The sequence below is a fragment of the Dicentrarchus labrax genome, unplaced genomic scaffold (assembly GCF_905237075.1).
Source record: "Dicentrarchus labrax unplaced genomic scaffold, dlabrax2021, whole genome shotgun sequence".
Taxonomy (NCBI): Eukaryota; Metazoa; Chordata; class Actinopteri; family Moronidae; genus Dicentrarchus; species Dicentrarchus labrax.
Genome location: NW_026136710.1, coordinates 10,027,002 through 10,047,479, shown reverse-complemented (window position 1 = coordinate 10,047,479; position 20,478 = coordinate 10,027,002). Strand labels below are relative to the sequence as shown.

Here is a 20,478-nt window from a genome sequence, read left to right as displayed (position 1 = left end):
CAACACCATGTTTCCACTGAATATTTTTCCCTGAATAAATCTGAACCTTCGGATTTCCTGCCACCTGCATCAATAGTGATCAGTTCCTAGATTATAAAAGCTAGTTGTTTTTAGCTTAACAACAGATTCAGACAAAGGGTAAAACATTATTTAATCCAATCTGGAGATATATACAGGAATGCACATAGGATTAAACTGCATGCTTGATAAGGTAGACTGTAGGTAATTATTATGTATGCTCCTAGTACAAAACATCCAAAGCTCAGAGAACATTGGGAGTTACAGAAGGTTTCCTGGTGCATCTGCATTAAAATAAACACCACATACACCAGATACAGAGTATAGGATATATTCAAGTGCTTTTCACACACAAATCCCCAAACAAATCTCTCAAAAACATGTCTACAATTAAGGAATCATAATGTTTCCTGCTGTTAATGTGCCAAGTTATTGCAGAATCATCATAGGCATTGCTAGGCTGCACAGAGCGGGCTGAAAAAATGATTAAATATGCATTAGCGTTAATAGATGCTCAGTGTTTTCAGATGCTCCACATGATGAAGGTCTCAGTCATTAGATAATCTGTCTTTTGAGCAATGGTTTTTATAGTCAAATTAGACTGCCAGAATCCCTCACATGACACTCCAGATAACATGAGACAGTTACACCTTAGTTACAGGTGCTGCATTAGCTGGACAAAATGTCACATACTGTATATATTGGAAGGTGTGAAAAGCAATAGGAAAAAATAGGTGCGTGTGTGTGTGTGTGTGTGTGTGTGTGTGTGTGTGTGTGAGTGAGAGAGATACAGAGAGAAAGAGAAAAAGAGAGAGATAAAATACTAAAACCATGACATAGTAAATAGTCCATGGCCCAATTTCATGATGGAAAGGACAAAGAAGCCGAGGTTTTAAATAAACCTGAGAACAGGCAACAGCATAGCCAAAATCCTCTGACTGGGAACAGCTGAAAGGGTCAGTTCCCCTAAATCACAAAAACATATTTACTTGCTCAGTTCTGTCGAGCCATGGACATAGTTTTGGTGTTAAGTGGAAAAAAGTGTCAGAAACGTGTGCTTCCACCATTAACTGAAGTGAGAGGAATTCACTTTTTCAGCTCAAAGCATTGAAAAGTACATCTGAAAAATAATAATATAGTGGATAATTCAAAAGGCCCTCACGTCATTGGTTTTCATGACAACTATTTCATTGGTTGCGCCAATGAAAACTGTTTTCTGTTTTCTTTCTTTCTTTTATTTTTGATTTGAGCAAACAAAATATAATTAACCTTCATAGTTCGTTAGTGGCATACATCTCTGAATATTAATATCCCAGTAACTGAACACATGAAACAAAAATAAACCTTCATTACTAAATACCATTAAGGGTAAGTGTGAATCTTTTTGTGTTGAGTGTTTTTTGGAAACCAACCTTAATGCAAGGTTATGTCAATCCATAAAAGATCCACTACACAGCCTTTTAAAGTACTTTCTGTTTCTACATAGGAATCAGTGTGAATCTCTGTGTGGCCTTGTATAATCTGAGAAGCAGCCATTGTAAGCAAAGTTCCATTCACACTTAATTCTTCTTATTTTTTGTCTGTTTCTCCTGATAATCGTATTGTGGCATTATTACAAAGTGAAACATGAGCTGTTCAGTCAGAAGTGCTGACTTTGAGCAATTTCTGTGTCCTATGTATCAAGGCAAGGCAAGGAAGGCAAGTTTGTTTCTTTAGCATCTTTCAACAACAAGGCAAGTCTTAATGCTTTACATAAAACAAAAATGCACTGGGAGAATATAAAGATGTAAAATAGATAAAATAGAATAGAAACAAGGAAATGATAAATATAGTATAAAAATACACAAGGAAAGGAGAGTAAAACAAATGAAGATGAAAATAACCTTAAATAGAATAAATAACAGAAAAGGAATTACAGCGCAAGATCTGAATAAATAGTCCCAGGTTTAACTTAATAGAATGTAGTGGTTTTAATCCTTAAGCAGTAGCTCTGAATCAGCTGCAGCTGTCTGATTGACTTTACAGCAGTTGAGCCTACTTAATGCATAACAAGTTTTTCTAAAGCCTGCTGAAACATAGTTTCTTTAATTCTTCATATATTCTTAAAATGATAATATAAAATATTTTGTAATTGTTGTAATGTGGATTATTAAGTCCATTACAACACCAAGATTTCTGGCCTGGTTTTTAACTTTTACAGGGGAGGGGTTTTTGTTTTAACTGGAGAAAAATATGGTACATCCAATCATTGATTTGTTGAGTGTTTATACACTGTGCCATTATAGGATCACAGTCACCTGCTGATATCATTATATATATCTGTGGTTTTGTTGTTTTCGACAATCTGAGCTACTGGCAGCATATACATAGTCAAACCAAGCTGGCCCAAGAATGGAGCCTTGGGGAACTCCACATTTTTATACGCTTAGATGTGTTATTATCGATCAACGCAAATTAGTCCATGTCCTTCAAATAGGATTCAAACCAGTTTGGCACTGTGCCAGAAAGTCAAACCTTTGCTAACTTGTGGTTGACCGTGCTGAAAGCAATACTGTAACTTTTGCACTCTCTGTGTGTAAGTGGATGTCATTCAATGCAAGAGCAGTTTAGTGCTGTGGCGTGGCAAAATTCCTGACTGGAAATCATTTTTAAAAATGGTTTGGGGCCAATAGGGTTTTAAGCTCTTCAGAAACATATTTTTCAAATTTTTTTCTCAAAAATTGATGGTTTGACATGGGCCTGTAATTATATTAGTATGTTGTCCATATTATTCTTTTCTAAGAGTGGCTTACTAACTACTGTTTCCAGGGCCTGTGGGAAATAGCCTGAGAGTGTGCGGTGAAGGAGCTCTTCAGTGCTGAAACTGCATCAACCAGAGTAAGTTGGAGAAGTCCTGTGTTTAAATGGTTTGAAACAGGACAGCTTAGCACAGCTGAAATTAAATGTGTTGGCAGAACTGTCAGGGGCTGAAAAAACGTGGGTTTTGTGTTGCCAGTGCCGATTTAAAGTGCTAAATAGATTTTCTAACGTTACGTAGCCATGGCTTTTCCATTTTGTTAAGTCATTTGAAAAATAGCCAGTTTTTTTTTTTTTTCAACCTTGGGTTAAATTAACACATTATAGGTGGAAAATGCTCTTCTGGGATGCATTTACATCTCAAGGGGAAAGAGCCAAGGGACCCATACAGACACACATTTTCTTCTTTGTTTGATGTCATCATTCATCTTTAAAAAAGTGGATTGTTAAGGAACACACTCTTAGGCTCCCAAAGGCCACACAAAGATGAAAATACTAAGAGTATAATAAATGCTCCTTGTCAAAACTTGGATGAGGTCACCACTCTGGACCACTAAATTATACAGCAACCCCTGAGCCTTGTATAGAGTGTGAAAGAAAAGCTGTTATATGAAGACCTGACATTACAGATGTAGATGTAGGAGTTTGGCATTACTTGATAGTTACTAAGAAGCAAAAGTAGTCTTATATTGAGACACAATAGAGGCTAACAATGTAGATACTTGGATCCTGCTACAAATTAGCTGAAAGATAAATGATCATGTGAAAAAAAGCTAGTAATCTTAGCTTATTTACTACCTTTTATATAATAGTATATATAATATATCAATAGGGAGCAGTACAATTAGACTTCAGACATTTATGAATCATGATCATTTGAATTCAGATACTCAAATAAAATGGCACACAGTTAATTTAGTAGACTTTAGGGAGTGATATTAGACACAGCCTAAGTAAACAAGCAGGTGTAACTGTGGTACAAGTCAAATCAATAGCGCAACAAACTAATAAAATCAGATTTCATGGAAGTGACTCTTGACTTTGGATGTTGTGCTTTTCTTTCCCATAAAACAACCATATACTGAACAGAACATTTAACTGTAAATGCATGACAATAATCAAATACACAAGTGAGAAACACGAAATTCAGATTTAATGTGTGTAAATTGTCTTCTGTTCAATACATTGTGTGCTGTTCTGAACTCTGTAATTTTTTTAATTTTTAGATGTAGTTTTTAAAAAAAAATAAAAAATACTGGATGGAGGTTACAACTACTACAGCCAAAGTTGTTAAACATGAAGAGACACTAAATATCTGACCCTACCAGACGGCGAGTTTCACCATTAGGCTTTATTACAGCATCCCCTGTGGGCCTTCCTGTTCCACTGTTGCTGTAAAACAAGAGACTACAACATATGTGCCATAAAAAAAGGGATTAATACAGGGCCAAGGTGGTGTGCGCATTACATCAAAAATAATGTTCGCTTGCAAAGCGGTGCAACATTTCTCATTGCATGATGGCAACCATCTTGATAATACATCTTTTGACTTTTTCACACTGGCTACAACCATCATACAAAACCTGCCTGTAGTCTCACCATTTTGAATAATTCAAAATCACACTTTGAAGGTGTCACATCCATCTATGGAAATGTTGTAACCCTAAAATCAGCTCTTAATGCCATGTGCCAAGGGTGATAGTAATACAGTCATGACAATAAAGACTTACTTAAAAGCAGTAGACTAGTGTACCGCGACTGAGAAAATGACAACAAGGTCTGTTTTATATGGAGATAAACACCATGAAGCAGATAAAAAGTAATTACACACACCATGCTAAACAAACAAGGACCGTAGCCTTTTGTTTCCCTCCAGAAATATGGATCAGCAATGACAACAACATTAAGTCTTAACTAAATTCTCACAATAAGGTAGCTCTTCAATATTACAGCTTCTGTCAATGTATGTTTAAAATGGGTGTGCACATGTTTATTCAATGTCAGTTACATAATGTAAGACCCCTTGTATCCTATGTTTTATTGTAATCATCAATGCCTTGTAAACCGTGGCAGAAGCACAACTTCATTTCAGGCGCCTGATAAATGCTTACCTAATTTCAGTGAATTTTATTGTGAATTATACAAATTTAATTTATGGTCATGTAAGCTCAACTGAGAGGAAGTACACACAATATCTAGTCATGGCTTTGCAAATTGAAATTTCTTTCTACAGTATACTGCCATATCTATTTAAAGAAAACAGGAAGCAGGTACTCTGCTGGATGGATGATCATTAAGCAGACAGCAACACATGACAGCTAAATTGATTGCTTATTTAAATGAGAGCCAGTCAACATGAGTGAGAAATTAGCTAAACAAATCAAAAGACATTAACATAAACAGACTTGTGATTTAAACAAGGACCAAAGAACGTCATTGCGTATGTATTGTCAACCTGTCAACCTCGAAAAGTCCAAAAACATGAATGAAAGCCCCTCTGGCATCCTCAGTCCTGTCACATCTTGAAAGGGGTTTTCTGTCAACAAATTCTTTTGACAGAATTTTGCAAAATCAGCCAATGTAGAACGGTTGGAAATAAACAACATTTTAATTTGTGGTTTTATAAGATGATACAAGTACTCCTGACTATGCATCTGAAACATTTCCAGTCCATTTTCACAATCTTTTTTGACACAAAGGGTTAATTGTTTGCAAGCCAAACAAGCTGCCATGAAATGTCATGATCGTGACATGATTGAGGCACTTTTACCACTACGTCTGGACAATCTATGGACATTTACGAGTGGCTTCTAATGGGTGATTCTGCCTCAGTGACAGCTTATTATAGTAGCCTATCCAATACTCATGGGAAGAGTCCATAAAACCACACAACACATCATTAGGAATCTGTCTGACCTTAGCAGGGATACAATCTAGACTAATCAAATGGCTTCTGTCAGTCACACAGGCTGAGTGCCATACCAGCAATGTAACCATGAACCAGCCAATTTGAATGGTGCACTAAGCGATTCAAATTTGGAAGTGCACTGTATGACAGTTAATAACCTTGAAATACATTTTTAGGATTTACTGCAAAGTTTTGATACTAAATAAGATACTAGTATGTATTGTTTCATGATTATATAACTTTTTGGATCTAATTCTAAATCCAATTTTCTGTTTATCTTTAAAGAATGCTTCAAATTCTTCATTGTGACTCTCATCAACTTATTATTACACTTTTGCATGTGTGTGGTATCTCATTGTTAGTCCAGTATTACTGAAAATGACTTAAACGTGTGAAAAGCAAGCTCTGCTTCCTTGTTTAGTCTGGGAGGCATCACTGCAGTGAAAAAAAAATCAATACACTAAAAATATGTTTGTTTTGATCCCTGTATATTAGATGTTGACTTTCTTAAGCCATGTAACCTTTAACAGTCACTGGATCAATAGGTTCGAAACTAAGAAGCCTGTTCAAATCTACTGACAAATAGCATTAAGTAGTCAAAGGGAGCAACGTTTTTTTTTTTATGGAGACACCAGGAAGAAGACAGCACTCAAGTTGCAGTTTGCATTGGGAGAGAAAAAAACATTGGCTCAAACTCAATTAGGTTAAGGAGAAGGGAGCCAGGCTGCAAGCAGCTATCATCCATTAGGAGACTGTAATAATGACATATAAATGCAATTAATATGACTGATGAGTGGCAACATCCTGACAATCATTTGCCTACTTCATCATAATAGTCAGTCTGGAAAATCCCATTAGATCAGTGGATGTTATAGTGAAAGAGCTAAGGTATAAATCCATCATTGGGTTGTCGGAGAGTTTATTAATGTTGAATCATTTGGGCCTTGACAGTATCCAAAAGTGTAGATACAAATACCAAATAAAACATAATATGTGATGGAAATGATCTTATGTGTTTGAGTTTTTGTGTGGAAAATGCTGCAAAGGTTTTATTACAAACAATTTTCACTTAACTTCTAGATATATAGCAGTTCACCATACCATGTTGAACATGGCCAGTATTTACTGTAAAACTAAAGCGTGGGATCACACGTTATACAACACCTTCTTTAGGGCAGAGACAGGTGGTGGTGGCAAGCTCTTGATATACTGAATGCAGTGGGCATTTCAGTAGGTTTTTCATGTCCTTCCAACATTAGAACAAAAGGGTTCAGGCTGAAAATCAGCAAAGAGGCTGTTTGAGAATTAAGGTCTTTTCATAAAGCTGTACATTAAGGGACTGACATTCATTAAAATATATACCAATTTACAAACGTTTGATATATTCAGTAGGTTTTTTGTGAAAATATACTCACTATTTTAATAACATTTCCTGATTGTTTACTCTGAATTAAGTGTTCAAAATTATACAAGTCAAAGTTCTTTTACGTGTATTGTGAAGTTAGAAACAACAAAATCAATCTACATATTTGTGTTTTCCCTTCCGCTCAGACAGAGTATTCTCACTGATTCTGACACCCATAGTTACAAGCCTAACTAAGTGTTGATTGCTGGAGAGTGCTATTTTGAATGGACCCATTAATTCTGTTTGTTGAGCTGTCTCATTACAGAGTTAATAGTGCATTTGTCCTGATTGCGGTCATGTTATGGAACAGTGATCACACTGTTGGACTAATGGGTGGAAGGCACACCGCACACAGAGCAATATAGAATGATCTGTCTAGTTTCCTAATTCCAAAGTGTTTGTATATTTCCATAAAATAATAACAACAACATACCTAATATTGAGAATCATTTTGGAAATGGGATTAAATTTGTTTTTTGTTTTTTTTAATATATTTATCTAGGTAGTAGTGGCACAAACACATAATAGATGACAAGAGTCAGCCCATTCAACAGCAACATGAATGGGCCAGTATGTTTTCAGCTACCTATCCCACTACAAAACTATTTTCTAAACTCAAATACAGTGTGCTTATTGATCCTTTAAAATTTAATTCAAACATTTATAAAGAATCTCAACTAATAATAAAACTTCATGTATCATGTGTTTAATGCCAATTATGTGTGAATAAATTACATGCTTTATCCAATTAGTAATTACATGTTACTGTGTGCTAGGTGACTGAGGTGGACCACGCCACTAGTAATCATGTACTCTGTCTTCTGCTGCAAATTACAGTAATAGGTTCTAAACAATGATCATAGCTTAGGGCAAAAATTACAGTAATTACAGATTCCCATCGTAATGTCAACCAAGGGACTAGGACTGCCACTCTTCAATGTTACCGATTAATGTGTAGTTTATCTTTATTGATTAATTGTTAAGGCTATACAATTTCAAAGGAGATTGGTATTTACCTGGTTGTAACTTTAGTTCTATGAGTACAGTCCCAAATAGGAATGCACAAATATGCCTCTGTCATAGAAAGTTATCTGTTTGCTAGACATTCCAGTAACTGCTTTGCCATCAAAACCATGCTCCTCATGTGACCTCTGAGAAAACAAACAGGCTTGTTCCCCTGAGAACATAGGGACATTAAAAACCACTTCCACTAGCGGAGTAATGTCAGATTTCTACATCTTCCTCCCTTTGGACTGCAGCTATACTGTGTTGCCTCCGCTACAGACCTCAGTGTTTTTAATGTTAATACCAGTCTTCTTAATAAATAAATCACAGATCAAGCAAACAGGGCAGCAAACAGACATGCTACATGTGTTTTTCATTCTCCCTCTGAATGTGTAATCCTGTGAAACAGATGGGAGGAGGATATGTCTACATGCCTATTTGTGTACGCTACCAACACTTGTTTTATCACCATTGGGTCTATGCATGACTGCATTACTTAAATGGTATTAGTGTAGAGTCTTAATCAAATCAGCTTTAATTTGTACAGCTCTGCAAACAGTCTACTTCTCACACTAAAATGATACTGATGGACAATCCCTTAAACGCGTATGAAAATCCCACACATAACCTGCCACAAAATAAAGGGCTGCAAATCCATGTGCGCCCATTGCTCACCTTGACAATGCACTTAACCAGTCCGAAGACACATCACCTACCAGTGACCTCGGGAGAGCATGCTATGCTGTGTTACACTTCCAAGGGTAATTGCTGTTAGATCAGAGCTAATCCAGAGCCAGACAAAATACCTGGAAAAAAATGCACACTGTGTGCTATGCCTCTAAATGGAGGAAAGGGGGATACAGCCATGACATACCAATGAGCTTCCTCTGGATAAGCATACAATGTGTGAGGCCAAATGCCCATTTTCCCCTAAGGCTTATCAGAAGTGCATAGTTGCGCTGAAAACACCTTTCTGATGCTGTATAAAAGAAAAGATTAAAATCAGAGACATATTTTAAAATGGCAAATAGAAAATGTGGCATTTGATAATAATAACATGGAAACATATTGTCCTTCTATATCTAAACTGACTACACAAAATGTCTTCATGAGTCGTGCAGATGCATAATAAAAACAACAATTTACAATTGAAAATATTGACAATAAAAAACTAATTTCACAGAAATGTAATTACAGCTGCCCCCTGCTAACCGAACAATTATTACTGTATGCATGATTCTCTTTGTGGCTCTCAAACAATACTGTACAATGCCGCCATTATCTAACAAACCAACAATGCTTCATCATAACTTAATCACCACTACCTGAAGTCATATACAATGTTGGTCACATCTTACTGACTACTCAGAGTGGAGAAAATGTCTGTGTTTTGTTTGAAATCAATGGGCCGATATTATCCAGACCGACAACTGGAAAAAGAAGACTTAGAACATGTGTCCCTGTGCAGATAAATCCAACTCCACCAGGAACTTGGACAGATGTGCATGATGAAGCATAAAAATAAATATCGGAGGAAAACCATCAGTCGAGAGGAGATTAATGGTGCACATTCTTTATCTGAAAGGAAATCTCAGAGATTGTACAGCTTGGAGGGAATGCAAATAGGTACAAACACACCAGCATAGATAAAAGGTTTAAAATCTTTTGTAGGAACCATGGGGATATGATGGTAGTGAGCTGTGCAGAGCTGGCATGTTTCCAAGGTGCAGAGTAAATTCTGGTGGGAATCAAATTTTATGGGTCTTAAACATCATTGTGACCAGCTTATATGAACAATGACTCTCCTTTTCCTCTTTGAAACACACACACACTGCTTGTCGTGTTTGCAAAATAAAACCCTTATGCGATTTCAATTATTCCATTAACTAGGTTAGTCAAGACTATTTAACTACATTGCCACACTGATAATGAACTAATATACACATCATTGGTACAATAAACACTAACCATGCTCTCCTGAATATACTATAAGATTGTAGATATTTGATATATGATTTCAACAGTGTGTTCTTCCTGTTGACACAGAACCATAAAACTATCCAAACAGAGTGAAAAAGTCTGAAAAGTTCAGAATAAAAGCAGAGGTTGGTGAACAATATATGTGCATGAAAGAAGCAAGGACAAGAGGGAGTGAGTCCAAGCAGAGTGAAACTGGGCTTTCATCCTGCCTATGATCTGTGAGTCTAACCTGTCAACCAGTAGGAGGACATTTACTGGGGGTTTGGTCTGTTTGAAGACAGACACGGGGGTACAAGTGAATTGCAGTGAGCCAGGTTCATGGTAAACTGTACATTATATTGGCAGTTTGATGCTGACTCACTTCCATCGTTATTCTTACTGGTCTTAATTATGGCAGAGTAATGTGGTAGTGTTTTGTGCATTGTAATTTGATGGACACACCACTGCACTTGCTCAGAGAATAAACATATTTTTAAACAACTCAATTTCCTTTACAAAAAGGAAACTATGATAATTCAACATAAAACACTGCTAGAAATGGAAGAAGGGGAAAGGAATGGACAAATGAGGCTACTAAATGAAGTAAAGCAATTTACAGCCTATTTTTGGCAATACACTGTTTAGTTTTCTATTTCACATTATTCCTTTTTAATCCAGACAGATTGAATTTGTCTTTGTTGCCGTTTCTGTTATTGGCAAGACGTGAACGCCACAGAGAAAAGGGACTTTGAAAATAAATTGCTTGTACTGATGACTGACTGATCTTTTGATTTGCACTAAATTAATTATGCATGAAAATGGCACAATATCGCTAAAAAAGTTAGCATATCCATAAAAACAATCTACAAAAGAAATGCAGAAGCTTTATCGAGGACTCTATAAGATGGAAGCGACACTGCCATTCGTCAAATGCGGCTTTTCGTGTGTCACACAGAGAGTTGGCACTAAGCAGTCTGCAACCAACTGGCTGTGAGTATCAGCAGGCAGGTGTGCGGCATTTCCATTACAACTCTCGCAAGATAAGTTAGACCTTGCACACAAGTAAGGGCACTGCCCAGGCAAAGGAATTCAACCTGCTCTTGAGCACCCTGATAGCTCTCTCACACAAGAATGAACTACATATTTTCTGAGCAAAACTGCAGCTTCCAAGCAGAAATCCAAATATGAGCACACACACCGCCTGAAGGAGCAAACAACATCCATTCCATACACATAAAGAACTCTCCAAGCCTTTTCTCTGCTCATGTTTCATTTAGTCCATACAGTAAGGTGGGCTCCACTACACTATTGTGCTCATTCATGTCATCCTATTAGTGAAACGCTGGTCTAAAACTGTCTTTCTAGAGCAAGCTAAAGATATTTGTAGGCAGTGTAGGTTTCGCCTTTTTTATGTCTACCTGTGTAGGAAAGGGGAAATATTTCTTACAGACAATTTGTAAAAAGCAGACACCAAGGAATTAAGGAATAAACACCATGAAACTAAATTGAAAATTGAGTTATTCAAATACCAATAAAGTGAATTCAATAAACAAAAATAATCACAGTAATGCCTTCATGTTCTTTCAGGATAGCAGCCACGATCACTGTCTGGTTGTTTTCTCTGCTGATCACCAAATTCACATTCATTAAATAGAAAGCAATTCCTTTTTACACTCACTTGGTCAAAATATATATATGTGAGGATCGACTCTCAAAAATAAACATCATGACAGTATGCATCAGTATCGATCTGCCTAACTTCAATAGTGAAATACCAGGAGAGAAAAATATGACATTCCGAGAGTTATTGTGGAAAACAAATATTCAACTCACATTGCTAAACTCACAATGAACTTAACAAAAAACAAATCAAATCACATAACAGAATGATAGGAATGGAGTCTATTCATCCTTTCAAAGCACAGCTTCTGCTAAATTGTTTAGACTGGTTGTTACAGAGGTACATATTGATGCCCAGTTGTTAATATGGTTAGAAACCTGATGAAAACCTTGATTTCTCCTTCTTCAAAGTTGGATTCCATGTTGTGTCTTTCTTCAATTAACCTTTAATAGAAAACTGCCCTTCTGTTTTCTCTTTTATTCAATCAAATCTCAAAGCTTTATTTGAAAGGTTATGGATGCTCCTCTTGCAGTATACTGAAGTCTTTATTGTCCACAGATAATGACCTCAAGTGATCTGTAGACAATTTTGAACTTCATGAAATATTCAACATGTCTACATATAATGCTTGGTTTTAAAGATATTTTGTGCAAGTTGATGGATTCCACCTATACTCCTTGTGCCCCAAATGTCTGGCTCATAGTATTTTACTAAGAGAGCAAATACATTACACAGTTTTTGTCACACGGGGCCTTCTATTATGTGGTGGGGGACACAGCAGAGGAGCCCAAGGAGCAAAAAGAGCAACTAAATGGAATTGCTTTTATAAATCAGTGTCACATTATGCATTCAGCGCACAGAATAGAAAGCCTCTCTACAGTATGCAAGCACAAAGTTTATGAATCTTTTGGGAATCCGCTTTTAAGATCCTCTCTTGTTAGATACACCATCCAGGCTGTTCTTTGATACTAGTCCAGCTTTAAATATCAAGATAAGTTGTCTTGGACTTACAGAGGTACACCCACATAAAACAATGCTCAAAGAAACTTACAATAGAAGTTACAAAGATAACAGGGGAGGAAGCATTGGTAGCACTGAAAAAGCTCAGCAGAAATCCATGAAAGAGGCGGAAAGCAATACAATCAGCTCTTACAGGCGGGTAGTCTGATGAAAAAGTTTACGTTGCCTTTAATTTTTGATGCCAATGTCTAAATAAATGCAGGCTGCTGGTTTCAGTTTACATGATAAGAGACATGATAGTCCTAGTGAGAGTCCCTCGGCTTGTCACTGAATCTATGAAAGCTTTCAAAGCCATAGCGGAGGTCCTGTGTAAAATGCTAATGGCTGTCAGGTTGGTAACATTACTTGTATACACTGCACATATAAGTATTCTACAAGCAGCATGCTCTGCTCCGATTTCTAAATATCAAATTCAACCATTACATTTAGAGTTTCAGCAATTACATGTATAAGCAGACAACCTAATTTGTTTTAAACATAAGTAAACAGAGCCTACACCTCATGTTTATGTATGTTTAAGAGTAAACACTCTATCAGGACCTAGCCATTTCTTTATTTATCCTGCTACAGTAAATCACCCCAAAAGATTGCATCTTAGCTGACTCATTTTAAACATAGAATATATGATAAACAAAAACAAACCTAAACATAACAAGAGGTTATTGTATTTTGCCATTCCCTCATTTGCCAAACATTATCTTTGATCTTCTTTGCCAATTAATATAAAAGGGGGAAAAAATCTATGAACAATTGTGCATGTTGTTGCTTTGCATAAATCAGAGGAAAAAAGGTAAGAAAAACTGAGCTTGTGCATTCATTAGGGATATTTACATAAAACTTCTTTGTTCAGTCCGTCAAAGATAACTACAATGCGCCTCTCAGCAATGGTAATGATCAAATGATTATCTTGAGATCAAAGCTGTCCACCACTGCCACGGGGCAAGACTAGATATACAGATATTAAAACAAAGCATTTCAAAACACAGTTCCTGCAAAGGGGAGCCACCAGCACAGGTCACTGACCACGCGTCATTCATTATTTCCATGCCATCACTCAGGCCTGTAAACCATTAAGGTAAATGAGCATGGCTGTCAAATGAGTTCCCCTTGGGTGAAGTGAGACAACTTAACAAACTGTTTGTTTTTTGGAAAAGCAGTTTCTTGCAAAAGAAAAACATATGGTTTTCTTCAAACTACAATAAAACAAGTTCCTACAAGAAGATATCATGCTCATACTCATGCTTATGACAGCAGGGGCCAGATGCACAAACATCCCTGTAGGTTCAAGATTAAAACTACGGATGAACAAAGGCTAAAATATATATGCACTCCTTGCACCAAATTTATAATCCAATACTAAGATGGTGGCGTGGTTGCCTGCAGTGGCCCAGAACTAAATATATCTGCTTTTTTTTTTTGTATAATTCCTTCTATTTTAACTTATTAAACTATGCTGCACAATACTGAATAGCTGCTAAACTGTTTTTCATTGTTCTGAATACAATGACAATAAAAGATATATAAAGTGGGGTGTATCTGTTTTAGAAATCTTATTCATTGTAAAGCTGTATGCACAAGCCGGGTTTCTACTTCCAGAGTTAGCCATAAATGGTTGTGGTAATGCTTCTTAATAAACTGTTTAAATATTAATACTTATACTGTTGACGAAAAGGAAATGCACAGTTTCACCGAATAAACTGAATGAAAAAACCTGAATAAATGAGTGATTGCATATATATATATATATATATATATATATGTTTCTGATTAGTATGAAAATGGCGTGAATTGTACGCTATTGCCTATGCAATCACCAAATTTTCAACTTAGCTTGACAGCTATGAAAGTTTTTCACAGCGTCCACCACCATCATCATCAAAACACTAAATGAGAAGATATATTTTGGAAGAATGGTGATAATCACTCAAGTAGAGCTCCAGACACTTGTTCTAGTGGCTCATTACGGCCCAACACCTAACTGAGACACTTAATGTTGTTTATTCCTTCAATTTCTCACACATCTTCTGTTGCATTGGCAAAGTGTCAGAGCTTCTACACAACTATTACACAAAGCTGTGGCTGTGTTTAACACCCAGAGTCATCAATCCTTCACACATGCAAGTATAATCCATCATCAGCAGTGGTATCTCAATTATCATCAAATCTCAAAAGCATCCAATTTTTAAAAAACAGGTGCATATTAGATTCTGGCTTTTCCCCATCCCCAATGGAGGAAGTAGCTGATAAATCACAGTGGAAGCAGGCAAAACTTAAGCCTTTTCACAAGTTGTAAAACATAAATTATAATAAGAATAGAATATCTGGAAGTCACACGATACTGCAGCTGATGAAAGAAGCATTCTGACTAATAGCAGATCAAGACCAATTGCAAGGCTTTTTTTCTGTCGTAAACCTGTCTGTTTTCTGTGTACGAACAAACAAAAAGACATTAGACCGGAAACCCTGTGGCAGGGCATTACACGTACGTGTGTGTGGTAAGGAACAGAATTCACACTACAAATGAGACGGCCTGTAGTAGAGCATTCATCTTAAAAAGACAGCCTGCTATAGGTCTATTATAGCAGGTCAAAAGATCATAAATAGACCATTTGATGGCCAACACAAGCCTAACCATGGATCCTGTTCTCTCTGGTCTCTTAACATCCTCGGTATATCGGGGGGATGAGCGTGTTTGTAGTATTCCTACCCAGACTCCATACAAATTACCGCTAAATTAAGTGCTATGCTACGATTTAAAAAGACTTTATAAAAACTCACACCTCCATCTCAGCTCAACACCATGTAATAACTCCTATCTCTCCTGTTGACCTTTTCGCCTTCTTCATTGCTTGTCCTGCAGTGCTAAGCTCAACCCCTGACAAAAGATTGAGATGTAGTGCGGTGTGTACATGTTCTGTGCCACAGGGAACAGAGCACTCCAGTGCAAGCATTCTGTTTTTCACTTTACCAGTGTTGCTTTTAATCTCCCATCTCTAAGCAAGCCGGGTTCGCTGTAACTCCTGCTCAGACAGATACAGCGAGGCAGAGAGAGGATTCGCAGAGGGAGGAAAAGGCTGGTTGACATACCTGAGTTTGATAAGATGCGCCCAAAAAAACTAAGATGTGGTGGAAAATGAAAAAGTGTAAAGATTTTGTCCAATACAATGGACAGACACGATAAAGGAAGGGGAGACATTTTAATGTTTTCGATCCTGTGTTAAGTGCCTGAAGGTTTTCAAAAAGGTGAACTCCTAATGAGCTGTTGACTGAGTCAGGCATGTTGCTAAACATATCGATTTCCACCCACAACATCAGTTAAAATGAGCAAAGAAAATTATCCTGTGTGACAAAGCGTAGCAGCGCAGGAATTCTCTGCCTAGAATTTCCATGTGCGATGCTACAAAGTTGCATTACCAACATAACTTGCACATTGCACACTGAAACCACATAAGAAATTGACATTAACACTCTCAAGTTTTAAATTGAAATGATGGTGCAACAGTAGAAAATTATGGTGTAGCACCAGGAAAGCGAAGGAAAGCCCTGAAGCTGAAAAGTTAAACACTTAAATTGAATGTGGCTGAGGTAGAAACCCTTTATTTCTTCCAACGTGCTAAAATGCACTCACAAAAAAAACAATAAAACATATCAGCAAATCCCATGCACATCATTTTACCAAAGGTATACGGACTGTGTGCTTAGTGAATACATTGATTTCTCTCACTGTTTGCTTTATTATTTTCTAAAACACATAAGGAAAGGGCTAGGAAAACAAAACAAGAAATGGGGGGGGAGGGGAAGGAGCCCTGTACATTTCCTCTGCACTGCCCTTTCTGCTCATCCATTCTCCATGACACTTGAGGTAATAAATCAAAGCTGAGCATGCAGGGCACAGTGGGAAGGGGACTTTCTCTGCTCCCTCCCCCCTCTACCCTAACCTCTGACGGTTGGTTCGACAAAACAATCGGACATCTGACAGTATCGAACAAACAGACACAAGGCCATGCTCATTACGCTTTGGATGGCATTTGGCTAATAAGGAGATCTCTGTGGTAACATTTTCAAAATAATAGTGAGAGAAAGTGAGCTGCTGCGAGGACGAGTAATGAACGCATTGGTTTTGCTCCTTTACGCGTCGGTCAAGTGCAGCTCAGCGGTCAACACTGACTGATGCAAAGCAAAACAGTGAGCACACATGAAAGGGGGGGAAGTGTTAATGTGTTTTTTTAAACTATGAAAAGGCACTTACGTTATTTTGAGCGCGAGAGGTCAAAACGTCCTTCAACATGTATAGAAAAAAAAACAGCAAGCAGGTGTAGACACCAGCTAACTGTGTAAATGTTTCTTCTCTGAACCAGTGAGCTATTGTAAGATTCAATTTTCAGATACTTGACACGTGAAATATTTTACCATGAGTTAACATTGTTTGCAACAATTTTCTGTTCTTGAGTACAGATTACATTATTGGAGGCAGCATTTGCCATGTTGTTATGGTTGTTAGTCTGTTTTGTCGCAGGCAGTGATGTTTACAGCTTTCTGAACACTTCTGAACAACAGATATTACAGGAAGAGAATAGAGCGTTGGTGGGTGATTGCCTCAGTCCAATACAGCCATGCACACTACAGCGTCCTATATAATGTTTAGTGGGAATAAAAATATAAAATTAAAAAAAGAAATAGATAAAAAATGACATGCCTATGCTTAAGCCCACATTGTGTGTGTGTGTGTGTGTGTGTGTGTGTGTGTGTGTGTGTGTGTGTGTGTGTGTGTGTGTCTGTGTGTGTATTTGGTGAGGCTTAAGCTCTCATCCTGGAATGTCAGAATTCACAATTTTAATAGGAGAGAGAAAATGATAAGGTGGAATATTGATGCAACAAATGCCATTCTGATAATAAAAATTCACTGTCTATGTAATTCAATTTGCTCATGTTGTAAATCAACGACACTGTGTATTTTTATGTTGTCGGGTAAAACATCTCATTTCACAAGCAGGACTCAGCCACTAATATATCCACCAGGAGAAAAGCTGTCAAGATGACCTAATACATTGTTGTGTTGAATACTGAACGCAGGGAAAACACAGGTGACACCAAAATGTCTACTTCTGTATTTGACTTGACTTGATCTTCACACAGTTATAACGTTCTTCACATTAGCTTCCGCTGTGTGGTTCTGTCATGACATACCCAGCAGGTATCCTACAATACCAGCCTGCCATGAAAAACTACGTACTGATACAAGAACAGGTAAGTATTTAGTTTTCTCTGGAATATCGGACTGTTTCCCAGCAGATTATATTCATTTTAAATGTAAATATTGGACATAAAAAGAAAACCGGTGTTTAACTTAATAGTGTGAATTCCTATCTAATGTCCTAAATGTCAGTTTTGTGGTGAGAACATCATGATTTACTGTGTATACAACTTGCTGTTATTCCATTTCACAATGTGGTCAACGGCGTGGGCGAACATGCTCGCAGTAAAGCCTTTTTTCTCCTCCTCCCTCCACATCACGCAGTCATGCACTGGAAGGGTGAAGCAGCAAATTTGCTAGCTGGCTGACTGGGAGGACAGAGAGGCCTTTCTCACCAGTCAACGGCTGTCCTTAATGAGAATAGAAAGTGATTTACTAGCTTAATGCTCCAGCCCTCAGCCTGCCTGCCCGCCTTTGCTTCGCGCAGCCAGTTTAGTCGGCACTCCTCATACAGAGGATGAAACTGAGACCGGGGGAAAAGACAGCAAACCACAGTCCGAAAAACTGTAGTAATGAGACATGGATTCTCTCAGTACCCACATCACTGACTTCCACAGAGTCTCGCATCTTTGTATTTGCCATATAACAGGTTTTCCATCATACTGAGCCAAAACAGTGCTGAACAGATTGGGAACTGGGAAACATACAGCATCTTGCAATTAAGGTCCACCTTGTGTGGCTTATTGCATTTAACAAACATTACTGTGGGCCACACACTCCCTGCACATCTACCAATACTGTTGCTTGGCTCACACACCAAAGAGGCAAGTATTAGAACATCCATCTTTCACATGACTCTGTGACATAAGTGAAAAATATGGAGAAAGCAAGGCAAGCAAGTTCCTTTCATGCATAGTGTGCTCCTCTTACAAAAGTAAATACCTTTTGTAGTCGGTGTAAGGCAGAAACACTTTTCCGCTATCATGCCCTCTATGATTATCTAATCAGGGCTGCTATTCCCCAGAAGAGAACTTAACATGACCTGTCACAGACCAGTGCAGTGCTGTTTTGATTCACTCAGTTATCTCAGACTCTGACCTAACCCAAAAAAGGGGGGGATGTGTACCTGTTCCCCCTTAAAATCCTGCCATGACCAAATGTTGACAGTGACACAAACCCCAGCCATATTATTATATTATATTCAGTTAAACTTATACCACCATGCATGTGTGCTACGAATTATGTGCTCAAGAGAGAATAAAATACCAATTTCATGCATATTTGCAGGGCCAAATTGCATTCCTTGATTGGGGCACCGTACTTAGGGTACGCATGAAATTTCAAGTCATAATCATATTTAACCACAAAATAGGAAAGACAGATGGAAAGAGAGACAGAGTAGGTAGGAGAGGGTGAGAGGAGTGTCACCCTAAAACATGAGTGGTACTTTGTGTGGTAGTTTGTATTCCATACAGAGGCAGCAGTGTTTTAAGTCAAAACATGGGAAAGGGAAATCCTTGTCTGTGTTATATTTTTACCTGGTTTATTAGATGCACACTATGCTGCCTTGACAGCACAGTTGCATTGAATCCAAACAAGGTAATGGAAACAGGACAGGTGCTTAAACGCCAGGGAGTAAGCATAATACAGCCTACCAGCATACTGTACATGGTCCCAATGCGCACAAATGCGCAGCTGACTGGTTATCACCGTGGAGGGGGGAAACACAGTACCAAAGCAGTTCTTACCCAGTGTGAAGTAGGGGAGAGCTGTGTTGTCAAGATCATCCATTACTGAAATTCGCCCAGGTAGGTCGGTCCTAACGAATAACAGGAGTCGGGATTCCCCCCCTCCTCCTGCTCCTCCTCCTCCAGTTCCTCCTCCAGTTCCTCCTCCACCAACACCACCTGCTCCAGCGGCAGCCACCCCTCCTCCTCCTCCTCCGACCACGTTCCCGGAGGCTCCGCCGGTGAAGCTGAACTCGTTCTCCCGGAGTACGGGCAGGGTAGAGACGGTAACGGTTTTCACCTCACATGGCGTCTCCGCGTCGGTCTCTTTGTCCCTCTCATCGTCGGGCGATGCCGCCCCTCTGTTCGCTCGGACCGTCCGGGTGTCTGTTAGTAAAAAGAGCCCCACGAGAAGGACGCGGAGGTGCAGCGGTAAAATCCTCGCCATCCCCGCTCCTTGTGTGTGGTTCTCCTCGCTTTGAGTGGGGCTCATAAGCTGTCCGTTCACTTATAGTACAGTCGCTGCAAAGGAGTCGCGTCCGTCCAGGAGGCGGCAGCACAGGTGTGGTGAGAAGAATGACATCTCGGCTCCTCGCACACATCCATCTGCGCTGTTCGCACTGTGGGATAACAAATCACTGGGACATGGACTAGCACGTGTCCTCTTTTAAAGACATATATGAGGTGGAGTCAGCACGTTAGTTGTTATGTGTAATCATATTGGATTTGTCAAAGAAAATTAATAAAAACTTCCCAGATTTTGCATTCTGAGTTGCGTTTAGATGTTTTCAATTTAGAAGTGTAGAAGTTTTATTATTAATAATA

General features: G+C 38.2%; 1 protein-coding gene across 2 annotated transcripts in view; it reads right to left on the bottom strand.

Annotated features, from left to right (window-relative positions):
• LOC127370511 (astrotactin-2-like) overlaps positions 1-20,217 on the bottom strand; it is a 249,299-nt gene extending 229,082 nt beyond the window's left edge. For both annotated transcript variants that reach the window (XM_051412637.1, XM_051412638.1), the window contains exon 1: positions 19,675-20,217. In XM_051412637.1, coding sequence (XP_051268597.1) covers positions 19,675-20,146 — 472 coding nt within the window. In that variant the 5' untranslated portion in view covers positions 20,147-20,217. The remainder of the gene's footprint in view (positions 1-19,674) is intronic.
• Between the last annotated feature and the right edge of the window lie 261 nt (positions 20,218-20,478).